Source organism: Oncorhynchus clarkii, chromosome 15 (assembly GCF_045791955.1).
Source record: "Oncorhynchus clarkii lewisi isolate Uvic-CL-2024 chromosome 15, UVic_Ocla_1.0, whole genome shotgun sequence".
NCBI lineage: Eukaryota > Metazoa > Chordata > Actinopteri > Salmoniformes > Salmonidae > Oncorhynchus > Oncorhynchus clarkii.
Window position 1 is genome coordinate 40,041,622 of NC_092161.1, and position 18,085 is coordinate 40,059,706.

General features: G+C 48.4%; 1 protein-coding gene and 1 pseudogene across 1 annotated transcript; one reads left to right on the forward strand and one right to left on the reverse strand.

The window, feature by feature from the left end:
• Positions 1-55: 55 nt before the first annotated feature.
• Positions 56-2,381, reverse strand: LOC139366847 (piggyBac transposable element-derived protein 4-like; annotated as a pseudogene).
• Positions 2,382-3,799: 1,418 nt separating this feature from the next.
• LOC139367253 (uncharacterized) lies at positions 3,800-6,394 on the forward strand. The gene is made up of 6 exons (XM_071105501.1): positions 3,800-4,532; positions 4,734-4,852; positions 4,985-5,030; positions 5,178-5,662; positions 5,771-6,031; positions 6,166-6,394. The coding sequence occupies exons 4-6, from the start codon at positions 5,533-5,535 to the stop codon at positions 6,330-6,332; spliced, it is 558 nt and encodes a 185-aa protein (XP_070961602.1). The 5' UTR covers positions 3,800-4,532; positions 4,734-4,852; positions 4,985-5,030; positions 5,178-5,532; the 3' UTR covers positions 6,333-6,394.
• Positions 6,395-18,085: the final 11,691 nt, after the last annotated feature.

Consider the following 18,085-nt stretch of genomic DNA (forward strand, 5'->3'; position numbering starts at 1 on the left):
ACCTTAACCCTCCCGTTGTCCTCCTATTATGCCTACCACACAGTGTCCCCCCGAGTCACCCTGTCCCGTCTTGGCTAAAGGCCCAGTGGGCACAAGTGTGACAGTATGCGTGTGAACAGCCTTTGCAGATGTATTTCTTACACCTGCAGCACGCGGTGTGGGTCTTGGCGTCCTTCTTGGGTGGGCAGAGCTGACACCTCTTCCTCTTACTCGCCACCGGCGAAGCGGCTGGGGCGGCGGCGGCCGGGCCAGCGGCTTGCTCCCGGGCTGGCGGACGAGCCTCGGCGGTGGCACTCTGTAGGACTTTGACAAGTGCGGACGTGGCTTGGGTGCGGGGGAGACGCTGCCTTCTTTGTATCAAGGGCTTCACGAGGGCCTTTCCGAGCTGCTCCAGGAACACCCTCCTCTTGTTCCGCTTCCCAGGCATCCAGTCGGGCTTGATCTCTCGCCATATGACAAAGGCGTTGTAGGAGGACACGTCGAGGATGTTGTGGAAGATGACCAGGGGCCAGCGGGCGGTCATCCGTCTGCAGCTGTAGGTCCCGACCACCTTGTCTAGGTTGTCCACGCCGCCCTTGTTGCAGTTGTAGTCTAGGATGAGGGCCGGCTTCCGGTCGCGGCGATCGCTAACGTCGGGCTCCGCGTGCAGCGTGCTCAGAAGTAGCACGTTCTTATTTCTCTTTGCCAGGTAGGACACTAGAGTGGCGGTGGGCGTGAAGGCGAACCTGGAGGACAGGACCTGTCTTCCCTTTGACTCGAGCAGCGCGGGCGGGAGCTCGGCCTTGTTCTTTCTCACCGTGCCCAACATGGTGAGGTTCCTCTCGAGGAGCCGCTGGCCCAGTTCGTAGGAGGTGAAGAAATTGTCACACGTGACGTTGTGACCGCCCGGCAGTCCCTCGGTCAGATCGAGGACGACGCGGGCGCCCTGGTTCTTCTCGGGCCCTCCGCCGGCCGCCTTGCCGGTGTAGACTTGCATCTTCCAAGCGTAGCTGGACTTGGCGTCGCAGGCCACTTGATGCCGTATTTGGCCGGCTTGCTGGGAATGTACTGTCGGAAAGGACAGCGTCGGTGGGGAGAAGGGAGGGGAGAGGAGATTAGCAGCGTCATCGTTAAAGCGGGGGCACTGCGTTTATGTTACACGCAGCCGCCGCTGCCGCCGCGGATTGCTACTACTGCCGATTGCTACTACTGCCCACGCTACTACTGCTACCTCTCTATGCTACACGCATATACACAGATACATAGATGGTACCTCTGAATGGGACCAGTTGTTCGTCCACCGTCACGTCGGGCCCCGGGTTGTAGAGGGCCGGCAGCCGCTCCTCCCACAGGTCCCATACCGCTCTTATGGCCGCCAGTCTGTCGGTGGCGAGTCTCGCGGGTCTCGACTGGCGGTCGTCGAATCGCAGCAGCCACGAGTACTTGTGAAACACCTTGAGCGGCATGGTGGCGCGGAAACACGGTCCTGCCGCTCTCGGCGTCCCACAGGCTGGCCGCGGCCTCGCCTCGGGACCTGTAGACGCCGGCTAGGATCAGCAGCCCTACGTAGGCGCGCAGGTCGGTGGAGTCCATGGATCGCCAGCCGTCGACGTATTTTCTCACCCCCTGCAGATTTGTCATGTCCACAATGATCCTTTCTATCGCCGGTGTGACAAACAGCCGGAAGGTGGACTCGATGTCGAGCGCTCGCGACGCGGCGTAGGCCGCGGGGCCCGGCGTCACGACGGAGCCGGGGCGGCGGATGGCGCGGGGCCGGTCCGAGCCGCGATAGGCCACGGAGGACCATTTGATTTTGCCGTTCTTTGACAGCAACGTCTCCCTTTGGGCTCGGGCGGCTGCCGCCGCGTCCTCTCTGTCTCGCTCTGGCTCTCTGGCTGTGTCTCGCTCTCGGGCAGCGGCCGTGTCTCCCTCTCGCTCTCCCTCTCGCTCTTCCTCCGAAAAGGAGCACAACCGCGAGGCCGAGTCGTCGTCGTAGTCGTCCGCATCACGCTCGGGGTTGTATTCCTCACCGTCTTCATCTTCTGAAACGTCCTCCTCTTCGGATTCGCAGTAGTCTTCTTCGTCTTCTTGATCGACACTGGAGGATATCTGTTCCAGGACCTGAGCCGCGCTGAAACAAGGACTGCGAGACGTCGTAGGCGGAGGTCTCGCGCTCGGCGGGGTCGTATTCCTCGTCATCGTCCTCATCATCGTCCTCATCTTCTTCTTCTTCTTCTTCTTCCTGACAATATTAGTAGCCTCTCTACGGCGGGCTTACAGTGGCCACGTGAATGGGACGAGGCACGCGAACGGACGAGGCGCGTGGTCGGCCCTGCCTGCTCCTTCGAACCCTTCGGCCCATCCGGTACGCTTGGCTGGCCTCCCCGTGTGATTGCAACGAGGTCTTGCACTGAGTTCTTGTGAACAAGTGGTGCCAAGGTCACTCTGACCCGGCCCAGACACAGGGGAACAACTCGTAACACAGGGCCAGGGTCACTCTGACAAAGACCAGACAGTGGTAGGAGGGTTACAACATACACCTTGCTAACGCTGCCAGGGTCACTCTGACCCACACAGACACGGGGAATCAACTCGTAGCGCTGCCCGGGGTCACTATGACCCAGCCCAGACAGGGGTAGGAGGGTTACAACATACACCTTGATAAGGCTGCCAGGGTCACTCTGACCCACACATACACGGGGGATCCACTCGTAACGCTGCCCGGGGTCACTCTGACGTCACTATGATCCCGCCCACACAGGGGCGTGAGGGTTACAACATACACCTTGCTGTTTGACTAGTATCCACCAGGTGGTAGTGTGGGTCACTATGACCCGGCCCAGACAGGGGTAGGAGGGTTACAACATGCACCTTGCTAAGGCTGCCAGGGTCACTCTGACCCACACAGACACGGGTGATCAACTCGTAACGCTGCCCGGGGTCACTCTGACCCACACAGATACGGGGGATCAACTCGTAACCCTGCCCCGGGTCACTCTGACCCGCGGGACAATTTCTTCACCTCCTACGAACTGGGCCAGCGGCTCCTCGAGAGGAACCTCACCATGGTGGGCACGGTGAGAAAGAACAAGGCCGAGCTCCCGCCCGCGCTGCTCGAGTCAAAGGGCAGACAGGTCCTGTCCTCCAGGTTCGCCTTCACGCCCACCGCCACTCTAGTGTCCTACCTGGCAAAGAGAAATAAGAACGTGCTACTTCTGAGCCCGCTGCACGCGGAGCCCGACGTTAGCGATCGCCGCGACCGGAAGCCGGCCCTCATCCTAGACTACAACTGCAACAAGGGCGGCGTGGACAACCTAGACAAGGTGGTCGGGACCTACAGCTGCAGACGGATGAACGCCCGCTGGCCCCTGGTCATCTTCCACAACATCCTCGATGTGTCCTCCTACAACGCCTTTGTCATATGGCGAGAGATCAAGCCCGACTGGATGCCTGGGAAGCGGAACAAGAGGAGGGTGTTCCTGGAGCAGCTCGGAAAGGCCCTTGTGAAGCCCTTGATACAAAGAAGGCAGCGTCTCCCCCGCACCCAAGCCACGTCCGCACTTGTCAAAGTCCTACAGAGTGCCACCGCCGAGGCTCGTCCGCCAGCCCGGGAGCAAGCCGCTGGCCCGGTCGCCGCCGCTCCAGCCGCACCGCCGGTGGCGAGTAAGAGGTGTCAGCTCTGCCCACCCAAGAAGGACGCCAAGACCCACACCGCGTGCTGCAGGTGTAAGACATACATCTGCAAAGGCTGTTCACACGCATACTGTCACACTTGTGCCTACTGGGCCTTTAGCCAAGACGGGACAGGGTGACCCGGGGGGACACTGTGTGGTAGGCATAATAGGAGGACAACGGGAGGGTTAAAGGGACTGATATTCAAGGCGCACAACAGGAGAACACAACAACCACATTTTCAATTGACAATAATTGCTTTAAATGGATGTGGTCGATAGATTTGTATAGGCATATATAAACAATGTATTTAACTTGTAAACCAAGGTTGGATTAGTAGGTCTAACCAACATGCACCTGGATAATTGCGTTATGAATCGGGACGGGCTCCCACGTCCTCAAAAACACATTATGACATATTAAAGAGTTTAATCTTTCACGAATAAAAGACATAGAAGCATACCCATTTATACAGGTTCTACACATTCCATTTCTCCATGGCAATAGAATGTAAACATTCTATTTTGCGCCAAACATCGCCTACAACTCAATTCTAAGTGCAGCATATTGGACGACTCCACAGTCATTGATCATTCGCGACTTTAAGTAAGTTCTGTTATCTCTAGAGCATCCTGTATATCTATAGCGCTGCATTTCTTCCCCATCTTACCATGGATAGGGTCTGGTGCATTCCGGAGTTCACTTATGGTCCCACAAAGGTAATCTTAGGAGAAATGAATTTTAGCATACTGTAAATGCCGGTGCATAATGTGCATAACAAAGCATCATTATTTTCATCATCTTCAAAGGAATTCTGTAGAAGCAGCCTTTATTTTCAGACTCTGCAGGCCTGCTGGGAGGAAACATATTACAATAAACTGGTAAGATTCATCCCACAAAAACATAAACAACAGAAAGAGAGTTGTATTTCAAGACATTTTAGAGAAGGAGATCATAAGAGTTCTTAATATCACTTGCAAATTGTGAGGCATGAGCAGTTGTGAAATGTTGCGTGAGGCCCTTCTGAAAGCACATGATATGGTATTTCGTGGCACGGTCTCACACCTTACCTCATCTTGCAGAAGAAGCTCATGGTCCAATATCTGCTGCTCCAGAGTCAAGGCAAGGTCCCGCCCCATGTCACAACGGAGCACATGAGCAACTGGCTGGTGTCTCAGGGCAAAAAATCCCTTAGGGAGAGGTGAGTACCATGTCAGCACTCACCTTCACTGCCATTCCCTGCCACCAGCAGCACTCCAGGAGGTGTGGGTAAAATAAACAACAGCAAAATCAGAAGCCAGGAAAGTTGAATTACTCTGTGTTTTATTTGAAGGGTGTGGAATTAAACCCTGGAGGAAGGAAACAACCTCGCTCGGCTGGTAAGAGAATGAGAGTTAGAGACATACTACAAGTTAGTGAGCTCTTTACTAGCCTTTCAACAATGAGTTAGCACAGCAGAAGACAGTGTTCTCTGTGAGCACATTGCACATCGTTTAGCTTTGTCTTCTCCTTTTTGTTGATTTCAGCGATCCTAAGGTCCACAGCATCGTGGAAAGAGCTGTGAGGAGCATTCTGGGCGAGCAGTCCAATGAGCCCCATAGCAACCTGCTCAGCCCATCTCAGGTGGTGGTGGAGGTGGTGCCCAGGCTCCTCCTGGCCCTGTGGCTTCAGCCAGAGGAAGGCCATTCAGAGCACCCAATCCTAATAAGCGGGATAGCCGTGGGCATGGTGGCGGCCGTAGTGGAGAAGCTATCCTGCATGTTATAGGACCCCTCCCCTCACATCCCTTTCTCCCGGGCTGCTGCTTTTGACTCTGTGCAGTCGATCCTCGGGAGAATCAGTCAGTCCTTCTCCACCGATGACCTGCAGAGCCCTTTTTATATGAGCTCTGTTTGTGCCTTTGTGGCGGACAAGGTGCAGAGCTGCTTCCAGCCCCCTGCAGCCACCCTACCAGTCCCCCCTGTCCTCGCGGTGGCCGCTTCCGCCACACTACCAGCTGACATCCAAGCAGGTGAGTAGCACTGATAGAGAGCACTCTGACAGATGCCTGTTCTGATGACATCTTGGTTCCTTGTAGTTGTAGAGCTCATCAGGATTGTTGTTGTCACCCATAACACAGACCCGGCTTCTTCCCACCTGGAGGTTGTGGACATCACCCCTAACACAGAGGCAGACCCGGCTTCTTCCCACCTGGAGGTTCAAGACATCACCCCTAACACAGAGGCAGATCCGGCTTCTTCCCACCTGAATGTTGTGGACATCACCCCTAATACAGAGGCAGAGCCCATCTCTTCCCTCTTGGAGGTTGTGGACGTCACACCTGAAGAAAGGACTCTCACGATGGCCGTCTCCGCCACTCTGCCAGCTGACATCCAAGCAGGTGAGAAAAACTTAGAGAGCACTCTGACAGGTGCCGTTTGTCATGACATCTTAGTAGAACCTTTCAACTGGCCAGTGTTTAGAAGCTACGGTTTGCATTTGTTTACATTCTGGTCCTATTTTTTCCCTTTCCAGAGGATGTTGCTGTGGTCATCCCGGATGTCACCCCACACGTCATCAAGGACGTGATACTGGATGTTCCATGCAGAGCTAGGAAAGGGGCAGTCCGGCGATTATTTTGCAGGCTTTGGAGGGCAGTGTGCTGCTGCGCCTGCCACAAGGAAGAGGAGGAACAATATTAATTATTCATCAGACCTTCAGAAATGGGATTGAACCATAGACCATTAAATTATTCGCATTATAATTGGACTCAATTCTGCTTTTCTTCTGTTTACTATTTAATTTCAGAACTTTTCTATAAACTTTCACTTTGCAAGTGTGGAGTAGGTTGTGTAAATAAGTGGGAAACATCCCTAATTTAATGCTTTCAATAATTTACTTTGTATATTTAAAAAAAATATGTATTATTTGACAACAAAAAAACAGAGAGCGCTCAACCAACGTTGAGTTGAGGTGCAACCAAAAATTTGAATCATCATAGAAAAGGAAAAAGCCCAACTCTTGCTCACTATAAAAATGCATTGTTTTATTCAGGCAAGGTTAAAAGATTAACGTTTCGGCCTAGTCTTTGACGATATGCAAGTTGTGTTTACCCAGTAAAAGGGTGACCCACACTCACCCTGGTTCTTGAGGGTTGAAGACAGTGAAAAATTATCATTAAGTAAATGTAATGAACATGAATTTAAATACAATTGACTTGAGGATCAGAGCAGGCAGGCTAGGCTGACTGGCTAGCCCTGAAGGCCCTCTGCCTTTACTTCTGTGTGGTTCATCTCAAACGAGATGGTTGAGAGGTTGTGGGTTGTCTTTCTCTCTGTGGGTGTGAATCACTATGACCTCTCCCTCTGCCTGCCATTCGGCTGATCAGAAGCCTTCTGCTCTTTCTTGCTCACATGAACAGGAGGAATGGCCTCTGGGGTAACCTCCTCCTCTATCTAATGTCTCTTCCACCTCCTCTTTCTGACTGTGTTCGACTGAGGTCACTCATTCTCTCTCCCTGGGTGTTGGATAGTTCCTCCTCCTCTGTGTCTTTGTGAGTTTGGAGAGAGTTATCCTGTTCCGGCTCCCTCTAAAGGTGTGCACCGTAATCTATTTCGGTGTGTTTTGGGGTTCAGTGGTTTTGGAGGGAGTCTGAAGTTCGATCTCTAGCGATGAGTGTGGGGGCTGTCCCGTGGTGGTGTCCCCCTCCCTCCAAAGGAGGAGCCACTGAGACATGTGATGAGGCCAAGGAAGATCCCTCTGCAAGGACGGGATAGGACACATCACAACACTGCTGCTCATTCATATTCAAACGCACCTCAGAGTACGGACACAAACATGGATGAACACACAATTAACTTACCTGTACATATCAGAATCATACATTCGACAGACACCTCTTCCCCCACATGTATTGATCCCCCACCTCAAACATGTTGAGTCAATTCCAGATGCTGGAATGGTGCTGGAATGCAGGTGCAGTAGGGTCGAGTATGTAATGATGTGACACCATGTGTACCCCATATCCTGTGTTTGTGTTGATGTTTTTTTTAATTTTATTCAACTTTTATTTAAACAGGGTTTAAGAGACACACTGAGATTAAACATTTATTTTACAAGAGTGCCCTGTAAAAGTTGAAGTCATATTGAACAACTACCAGAGAGAACCTACTCTACATAGGAATTGCATATCATATATTTTCCATACATCAAAATAATACTTTATTGTAAATCAGCAATTACTAACTTAGATAAGGCCTCAACAAGGCCCCAGTTAATGGTTGAAAATAACTTGACTTGCATTGATCAATGACACTCTTAGGGATTTGTTGGATCGGTTCGTCTTTGTTTACCTGGACGACATCCTGATCTTCTCCAAAAACCCTTCCCGGAACCCTGTCCCACCTCACTCAAGCAGGTTTTTGCAGGAATCCCGAGACTGACAGGGCATTCATAGAGCTCAAGGGACGTTTCACCTCCGGACCCATCCTCGTTCATCCTGATCCTACTCGTCCCTTTGTGGTAGAGGTGGACGCCTCGGACACCGGAGCTGGTGCGGTACTTTCACAGTGGAAAGAGGAGGACAAGGAACTGCACCCATGCTCCTTTCTCTCTAAACGGTTCTCGCCAGCGGAATGCAACTACAATATAGGTAACCGAGAGCTCTTGGCAGTTAAGTGGGCCCTTGAGGGATGGAGACACTGGTTGGAACCACTGCTTCATCATCTGGTCTCTTCACTGCACCTGGGTCCAACCTTACCACGTCAAAATTATAGCATCTCTTAATTAATCCCTTCTCTTAACATGTATGGCCCCAAAACATAATCAAGCAGCTGACCAATTACGCAAGACTTTAGTTCTAAGTTAACTGATAATAATCAACAACTGGGTACATTTTTTTATTTCTAAAGTGAAACTATCCTCCGCATTGGAGTACCTCTACAAGTACAAGTTTAACCAGTATTTCAGTTGTTGAAGTGTGGCAGGCCTGTGAGGAAGGATCCTACAGCCATGAGGAAACGGCCCATAGCAGTGAGCCTGGGCCGGTGCAGCTTTGCCCCAAAATGGCTGACCACAGCCAGGAACAGCAGGTTACCAGCAAGAAACCACAACACTACAGTAGCCAGGAATCTCAAATTATAAACGCTGGGTTTTTTAAAACTATAAATGGCATATCAGTGTGGATACTAGGCTGCAACTGGGACAACATTTCGTTTTACAGGGGGGTGTATATGTAAGGGGCTTAATACAGTTGCATTCCAGCCACTAGGGGGTACTCTGGTGAAGCCCATGGGAAATAAAGAAATATAGTTGAAGTGAATTGGGAAGAGTAAAAATGAAAAACTAAAGAAAGACTGTAAACGGTTGTTACCTGTGCTAACATGATTTAAAGTGAAGTAAACCATACTTTTCGCGTTGTAGTTTACATGATAAGCTCATTGGAAGGGTAACATATACAGGATGTACATAAATGGGCATAAACACGTGACACAGAAAATAAAAATATTGAAAAAAAATGCATCTAAATATAGTTTGTTCTGTCTATGAAACACTTTTTTTTAATTGTTAAAAAAAAAAAATGTATAAAATACACTTGTCTGTACAGTAAGTAAATGTTGGAAATCCAAAACGCACAAAAATATGTTTTTGTAAAGTCTAAAATAAAATATATGTGTATAATACACTGCTCAAAAAAATAAAGGGAACACTTAAACAACACAATGTAACTCCAAGTCAATCACACTTCTGTGAAATCAAACTGTCCACTTAGGAAGCAACACTGATTGACAATACATTTCACATGCTGTTGTGCAAATGGAATAGACAACAGGTGGAAATTATAGGCATTTAGCAAGACACCCACAATAAAGGAGTGGTTCTGCAGGTGGGGACCACAGACCACTTCTCAGTTCCTATGCTTCCTGGCTGATGTTTTGGTCACTTTTGAATACTGGCGGTGCTTTCACTCTAGTGGTAGCATGAGACGGAGTCTACAACCCACACAAGTGGCTCAGGTAGTGCAGCTCATCCAGGATGGCACATCAATGCGAGATGTGGCAAAAGGTTTGCTGTGTCTGTCAGCGTTGTGTCCAGAGCATGGAGGCGCTACCAGGAGACAGGCCAGTACATCAGGAGACATGGAGGAGGCTGTAGGAGGGCAACAACCCAGCAGCAGGACCGCTACCTCCGCCTTTGTGCAAGGAGGAGCAGGAGGAGCACTGCCTGAGCCCTGCAAAATGACCTCCAGCAGGTCACAAATGTGCATGTGTCTGCTCAAACGGTCAGAAACAAACTCCATGAGGGTGGTATGACGTCCACAGGTGGGGGTTGTGCTTACAGCCCAACACCGTGCAGGACGTTTGGCATTTGCCAGAGAACACCAAGATTGGCAAATTCACCACTGGCGCCCTGTGCTCTTCACAGATGAAAGCAGGTTCACACTGAGCACATGTGACAGATGTGACAGTCTGAAGACGCCGTGGAGAACTGCAACATCCTCCAGCATGACCGGTTTGGCTGTGGGTCAGTAATGGTGTGGGGTGGCATTTCTTTGGGGGGCCGCACAGCCCTCCATGTGCTCGCCAGAGGTAGCCTGACTGCCATTAGGTACCGAGATGAGATCCTCAGACCCCCTGTGAGACCATATGCTGGTGTGGTTGGCCGTGGGTTCCTCCTAATGCAAGACAATGCTAGACCTCATGTGGCTGGAGTGTGTCAGCAGTTCCTGCAAGAGGAAGGCATTGATGCTATGGACTGGCCCACCCGTTCCCCAGACCTGAATCCAATTGAGCACATCTGGGACATCATGTCTCGCTCCATCCACCAACGCCACGTTGCACCACAGACTGTCCAGGAGTTGGCGGATGCTTTAGTCCAGGTCTGGGAGGAGATCCCTCAGGAGACCATCCGCCACCTCATCAGGAGCATGCCCGGGCGTTGTAGGGAGGTCATACAGGCACGTGGAGGCCACACACACTACTGAGCCTTATTTTGACTTGTTTTAAGGACATTACATCAAAGTTGGATCAGCCTGTAGTGTGGTTTTCCACTTTAATTTTGAGTGTGACTCCAAATCCAGACCTCCATGGGTTGATACATTTGATTTCCATTGATCATTTTGGTGTGGTTTTGTTGTCAGCACATTCAACTATGTAAAGAAAAAAGTATTTAATAAGAATATTTCATTCATTCAGATCTAGGATGTGTTATTTCAGTGTTCCCTTTATTTTTTTGAGCAGTGTATATACTTGTCTGTAACGATGATAGAGCACATCAAATTAATGTGAACATGAGGACACAAAGGAGAGATTAATTAAAATATAATCTTTTAATACATTTTTAATGCTGAAGTTTCTAATGCTGAAAAAATCAATGTATTGCAAATCCAATCCAAAAAATACAAATTAGATAACATCCTTGCTACTCCAGCCATTTGCTATGTTAAAGTAAAATCTCAGTTAATGATGAATGGATACAATTTGGAAGGATTTTCCAGAGTCATACCTCAGTAGGGTAGAATGTCAGGTGGCACAACCATTGGTGCCATGAGGTCAAAGTGTGAAGGAGGGAGCAAGCCAGAGAGCTGTCTAGGAAGCAGTCCAGGCCCACGGCTTTGAGGCTTTGAGTTGGTCCCATCATTGTAATGCATTGTGGGGTATCTGCTGCCCCATAGACCTGCTGGTATTGGGAAAGGTGTTAGCAGGAGACCACCAGGGACATCTATGATCAGCTGACACGGTCTTGGTTAAACCACATGTATTCTAAAGCAATATTCACTTGCTTTCATAGAGTAAGGATTCACTCCTTTGGGGACACTGCCAGTGATCTCCTGATATCCATATGTCCCCATTCGTGGAGGTGGTTGTACACACTTGTTCTGTAAAACACATCAACACATTTTCCAAATTGTTAGTAATATTATCACAGTTGAAATACAATGGTTGTTCACTGTTTTTAATTTCATTGAATTTAAGTGTGAACCTCAGCCTTGGGCTCAGTTTTGTTAACCCATCTGTGCAGAGTTGGATCCCAGACAATCTGAGGAAGAAGATATTAGCAATTTTTTTGATTTGAATCTACTCAATTGTCTCTACATAGAATATAGTGTTAATAACCAGTTCCTTACAGATCTGTCTTTGTCCTCAGGTAGATGAACCTCCTTCTTATTAACTATTCCACTCCCAAAGACCCAGCTGAGCCAGCCTCCACTGTTATTGTGAACAGCAGGGGTCTCGGGCTCGTCCACCGGCCGGCTGCCAGTCTGGCACTGAGGGTTGGCCTCGGAGTGTTCCGGCTTGGTGATGGACATCATAGCAGGATGCTCAACATATCTAAGTCGGATATCTGTAATAAGTGGGAGAAGTCAGGCCACTCTGCTCATGTCACGACACAGAACAGAACTAGCTGACAGGTAGGAACGTCTCGCTCTGATACTCTGTTACAACCCAATCTTAACCTACACGCAGTCACAGGGATTACTGGGAGGTTACTCCAGGACTCTGCCATCACATTGTTTTGGTTGCAAAATCAACATATTCCCTGCATATTATGTGAGGGCTTACAAATGTGACCAATCGCCAAACTATTTCTGCATAAAATAGTCACATCATCACGCTATCACAATGGTAATTTCTTTACTAATTAGGTACGTTTAAGTGACCTCTTCTCTTGGAATGGAAATCCACAGGTGGAGTACACGCTCCACCATCCCATTTCCACAGTGGTGCCACCATGGGGATGATGGGAGGTGGTTGTGGATGATTGTTTCCATTCTTCACAGGGACACTGGCTGTGAGGAGGATCTCCTCCCTGTGCGCAGTGATGCTAGCTGCTGGGAGAACCCCCTCCCTCTGTGCAGGGACACTGGCTGTTTGGAGGATCCCCTCCCTCTCAGCAGGGACACTAGCTTTTGGGACAATCCCCTCCCTGTGTGCAGGTACGCTGGCCATGAGAAGGATCAACTCCTTTTGTTCAGGGATGAGGCCTGATGCTCGGAGGATCTCCTTCCTCTCTGCAGCAACATCAGCTGCTGTGATGATCTGCAGGTATAATATAGAGCATATAGTCATTCCCTAAAAAATCAACGTTCATTTCATCTCAGCACAGCAAAAATTGGACATCCAGAGTGGATCAAACATGATTTAGAGCTTGTTTATGGAAGAAAAGAAAAAAAAGTTTTTCTGTATGTCAATGTTGCAACTTGCTGAAAACTGTCCACAATGTTCATTTCATCTCGAATCGACAGCACAGCAAAAATTGGACATCCAGAGTGCATCAAACACGATTTAGAGCTTGTTTATGGAAGAAAAGTTATGCATGTCAATGTTGCAACTTGCTGAAAACTGTCCACAATGTTCATTTCATCTCAAATAGACAGCACCGTAAAAATTGGACATCCAGAGTGCATCAAACATGATTTAGAGCTTGTTTATGGAAAAAAAGTGTTTATTTCTGTATTTTAATGTTGCAACTTGCTGAAAACTGTCCACAATGTTCATTTAATCTCAAAAAGTCAGCACAGCAAAAATTGTAAGCTTTTTGTCACTGCCTTGAGGAATTTAAACTCTTTGTCCGTTCTTTCCCACAAGGCTGAAATATGGTGCCCTCGCTTTGAAATAAGTAAGCAAGGTTGGTTTGTATTTCATCCAACAATCTGTGCTACAAATTATGGCTACAGTATATGCAATTTCTTCCACTTTTTGAGTGACACAAAGATGCTTATCTAAATGGTGGTAATGCAACAGCTGTTAATCAGACTCACTGACTTTATATAGTGCACCAAGAGATAGTTTCTCGCTTACGACCATACCGGCCTGAGTACGCCTGATCTCGTTGAACTCGGCACAGCCTAGAGATTATGGTAATGCCATTGCAGGCTCTGTGTGTCTTTAAGCACCGCACTTTGTCACTCCATCCTTGCTGTGTGTGTGTGTGTGAGAGCTTTTCTTTGACATCTGTTGGGAAAAATGACTGATTTACAGTTCATGAGGGTTGCTTAATCACACATGTGAAGTTTTAAAAAGATCGGACCTTTTTAACCCTTCGAAACAGCACCTATGACACCATTTTAAGGCACTTCCGGTTGGCACAGGAAGCTGAACGTGAACACATATCCTCATTGGGGTAGGCTCTTACGGAATCATGAGTTTTAAGTCTTTATGTTGTAGCAGTATTTATTAGAGAGGGGTAAAGAAAGATTTTGTTCGGGCGCCAGGCAGGTATTAACCATGCCGAAAGGAAAAGAGTAGAATAGAGAGTACCACTACCAGACCCACACATATCAGCAGAAGAGACTGCCTAGAGGGTAGCCTGTTTACCAGATAGCCAGTGGAAAGAAAAAAGAATACACACCATATAAAACCCACATCACAGCACAGGGGTAACCCAAACAAGAATACCTCATACAATAATAGTAATACTAATAATGGCATAGCAATTCAACAGCAACTTCATACAAGAACGAACCCAGTCATCAACATAGGATTTGCAATAATCTGTATTATTTTCTAGTGGATGAGTGCAGAGGGTATGAATGTGGGGGGTGTTCATCGACACAACAAAGGCCTTAAAAATGTCCACAGTCTTCTCGGCCACATGTCATTAGTACACCTCAATACAGTTCACATAACAATACACAACTTGCAAGCAACCTCCCTTTTAACTAAAATGTCCAAATACTTCTGGCAGGGCAATAATAGTCCAGCTCTAATGAACTTCAATGGGAAGTGCATTGGAAAAATAGAGAGTCTGTTGCAGGGTAAAGCACTGGAACGATAGAGGGAAGAGAAAAAGAGAACAAATCAAATCAAATTTTATTTGTCACATACACATGGTTAGCAGATGTTAATGCGAGTGTAGCGAAATGCTTGTGCTCTAGTTCCGACAATGCAGTAATAACCAATAAGTAATCTAACTAACAATTCCAAAACTACTGTCTTATACACAGTGTAAGGGGATAAAGAATATGTACATAAGTATATATGAATGAGTGATGGTACAGAGCAGCATAGGCAAGATACAGTAGATGATATCGAGTACAGTGTATACATATGAGATGAGTATGAAAACAAAGTGGCATAGTTAAAGTGGCTAGTGATACATGTATTACATAAGGATGCAGTCGATGATATAGAGTACAGTATATACGTATGCATATGAGATGAATAATGTAGGGTAAGTAACATTATATAAGGTAGCATTGTTTAAAGTGGCTAGTGATATATTTACATCATTTCCTATCAATTCCCATTATTAAAGTGGCTGGAGTTGAGTCAGTGTCATTGTCAGTGTGTTGGCAGCAGCCACTCAATGTTAGTGGTGGCTGTTTAACAGTCTGATGGCCTTGAGATAGAAGCTGTTTTTCAGTCTCTCGGTCCCAGCTTTCATGCACCTGTACTGACCTCGCCTTCTGGATGATAGTGGGGTGAACAGGCAGTGGCTCGGGTGGTTGATGTCCTTGATGATCTTTATGGCCTTCCTGTAACATCGGGTGGTGTAGGTGTCCTGGAGGGCAGGTAGTTTGCCCCCGGTGATGCGTTGTGCAGACCTCACTACCCTCTGGAGAGCCTTACGGTTGAGGGCGGAGCAGTTGCCGTACCAGGCGGTGATACAGCCCGACAGGATGCTCTCGATTGTGCATCTGTAGAAGTTTGTGAGTGCTTTTGATGACAAGCCGAATTTCTTCAGCCTCCTGAGGTTGAAGAGGCGCTGCTGCGCCTTCTTCACGATGCTGTCTGTGTGAGTGGACCAATTCAGTTTGTCTGTGATGTGTATGCCGAGGAACTTAAAACTTGCTACCCTCTCCACTACTGTTCCATCGATGTGGATAGGGGGGTGTTCCCTCTGCTGTTTCCTGAAGTCCACAATCATCTCCTTAGTTTTGTTGACGTTGAGTGTGAGGTTATTTTCCTGACACCACACTTCGAGGGCCCTCACCTCCTCCCTGTAGGCCGTCTCGTCGTTGTCGGTAATCAAGCCTACCACTGTTGTGTCGTCCGCAAACTTGATGATTGAGTTGGAGGCGTGCGTGGCCACGCAGTCGTGGGTGAACAGGGAGTACAGGAGAGGGCTCAGAACGCACCCTTGTGGGGCCCCAGTGTTGAGGATCAGCGGGGAGGAGATGTTGTTGCCTACCCTCACCACCTGGGGGCGGCCCGTCAGGAAGTCCAGTACCCAGTTGCACAGGGCGGGGTCGAGACCCAGGGTCTCGAGCTTGATGACGAGCTTGGAGGGTACTATGGTGTTGAATGCCGAGCTGTAGTCGATGAACAGCATTCTCACATAGGTATTCCTCTTGTCCAGATGGGTTAGGGCAGTGTGCAATGTGGTTGAGATTGCATCGTCTGTGGACCTATTTGGGCGGTAAGCAAATTGGAGTGGGTCTAGGGTGTCAGGTAGGGTGGAGGGGAAATGGTCCTTGACTAGTCTCTCAAAGCACTTCATGATGACGGATGTGAGTGCTACGGGGCGGTAGTTGTTTAGCTCAGTTACCTTAGCTTTCTTGGGAACAGGAACAATGGTGGCCCTCTTGAAGCATGTGGGAACAGCAGACTGGTATAGGGATTGATTGAATATGTCCGTAAACACACCGGCCAGCTGGTCTGCGCATGCTCTGAGGGCGCGGCTGGGGATGCCGTCTGGGCCTGCAGCCTTGCGAGGGTTAACACGTTTAAATGTTTTACTCACCTCGGCTGCAGTGAAGGAGAGACCGCATGTTTTCGTTGCAGGCCGTGTCAGTGGCACTGTATTGTCCTCAAAGCGGGCAAAAAAGTAATTTAGTCTGCCTGGGAGCAAGACATCCTGGTCCGTGACTGGGCTGGATTTCTTCCTGTAGTCCGTGATTGACTGTAGACCCTGCCACATGCCTCTTGTGTCTGAGCCGTTGAATTGAGATTCTACTTTGTCTCTGTACTGACGCTTAGCTTGTTTGATAGCCTTGCGGAGGGAATAGCTGCACTGTTTGTATTCGGTCATGTTTCCGGTCACCTTGCCTTGATTAAAAGCAGTGGTTCGCGCTTTCAGTTCCACACGAATGCTGCCATCAATCCACGGTTTCTGGTTAGGGAATGTTTTAATCGTTGCTATGGGAACGACATCTTCAACGCACGTTCTAATGAACTCGCACACCGAATCAGCATATTCGTCAATATTGTTATCTGACGCAAATTCTTAAACATGTCCCAGTCCACGTGATGGAAGCAGTCTTGGAGTGTGGAGTCAGCTTGGTCGGACCAGCGTTGGACAGACCTCAGCGTGGGAGCCTCTTGTTTTAGTTTCTGTCTGTAGGCAGGGATCAACAAAATGGAGTCGTGGTCAGCTTTTCCGAAAGGGGGGCTGGGCAGGGCCTTATATGCGTCGCGGAAGTTAGAGTAACAATGATCCAAGGTCTTTCCTTTCCAAGAGAGATCTTGGCAGTGGTCTTCAGGCGTGCAAGTGTACTGTCTGACTGTCCGATGGTTTGTTGGTTTGTATGTTAAAGCTTCGCAACAATGTTGCTACTAATCCATGCGATCCATAACGGCCGTGGTCCCAAACGAAAACAACCACGACCTAGAGCGATTACACCGATGATTGAGTTAAATACTCTATAAACTACACACGCTGAAAACAAACAAAACTTCTGCAGCACAGCACACACAATCAAACTGTCGCGCCACCAAAGAGCTCCTCCCCAAAGAGCTGAACGAGCTCTCTTTATTTCCTCCTTCCTTACTGCTCATGCACTCTTAAAGTGGCAGTGCACGGTGAAGGCTCCGTGCAGATTTCGACACAATGTTTAGAATTGACTGATCTACACAGGGTTGAATGCAGTGATTTTCAAAATTGCAGGTTATGTATATCAAAACACTTTTAGGCTGAATTTAATCACTTCCGGTTGCTTCAGGAAGCTTAGAATCAACACAGGTAGACCTCATAGTGGCCTGATGGATTGTCATCGAAGACAGGTTCATAAGGCAATATTAACCCACATAGGCTCTAAGTTGAATTTAGGGTAGCAGGCAATGTATTCCTAATGGGAGAGAAGTCATTGTAATCTGTGAGACCAAAAAACCCTGATTTACTGTTAAGGGTTAGTGCCACACGGTCATGGTTAGGCTTGCACAGATCGGGAGGACCTCAGGAATGTACCTGAGGTCCAATTATGCTTCTCACCCTAACGGTTCTCTCACTGTCACCCAAAAGCAAATGACATTTAGGGCCAGGCTTCATTTTGGGCCTACTTTTTCTCATGGTCACAGGCTCTGTGTGTCTTTAAGCACCGCTGTTACAGATACAAGTATCCTGTGTGTGTGTGTGCGTTTTCTCTCCTTCTCCCCTCACAGGTGAAAATCATCACTCCCCAATCAGTCACCAATCCAAGCATCAATCAGAAGACACACCTCCTCCTGTTTCCTACCCTATCACAGTTCCTTTCCTTTGGTTTAAAAACCCAATCAGTTGTTTGCTCTAGAGCTCA

Bases quoted from the DNA above. Each gene is read 5' to 3' on its own strand.
- LOC139367253 (XM_071105501.1), top strand. From the start codon at position 5,533: ATGAGCTCTGTTTGTGCCTTTGTGGCGGACAAGGTGCAGAGCTGCTTC. The intron at 5,663-5,770 runs GTGAGTAGCACT...CCCATAACACAG, and splicing joins ACCAGCTGACATCCAAGCAG to ACCCGGCTTCTTCCCACCTG. The intron at 6,032-6,165 runs GTGAGAAAAACT...TTCCCTTTCCAG, and splicing joins GCCAGCTGACATCCAAGCAG to AGGATGTTGCTGTGGTCATC.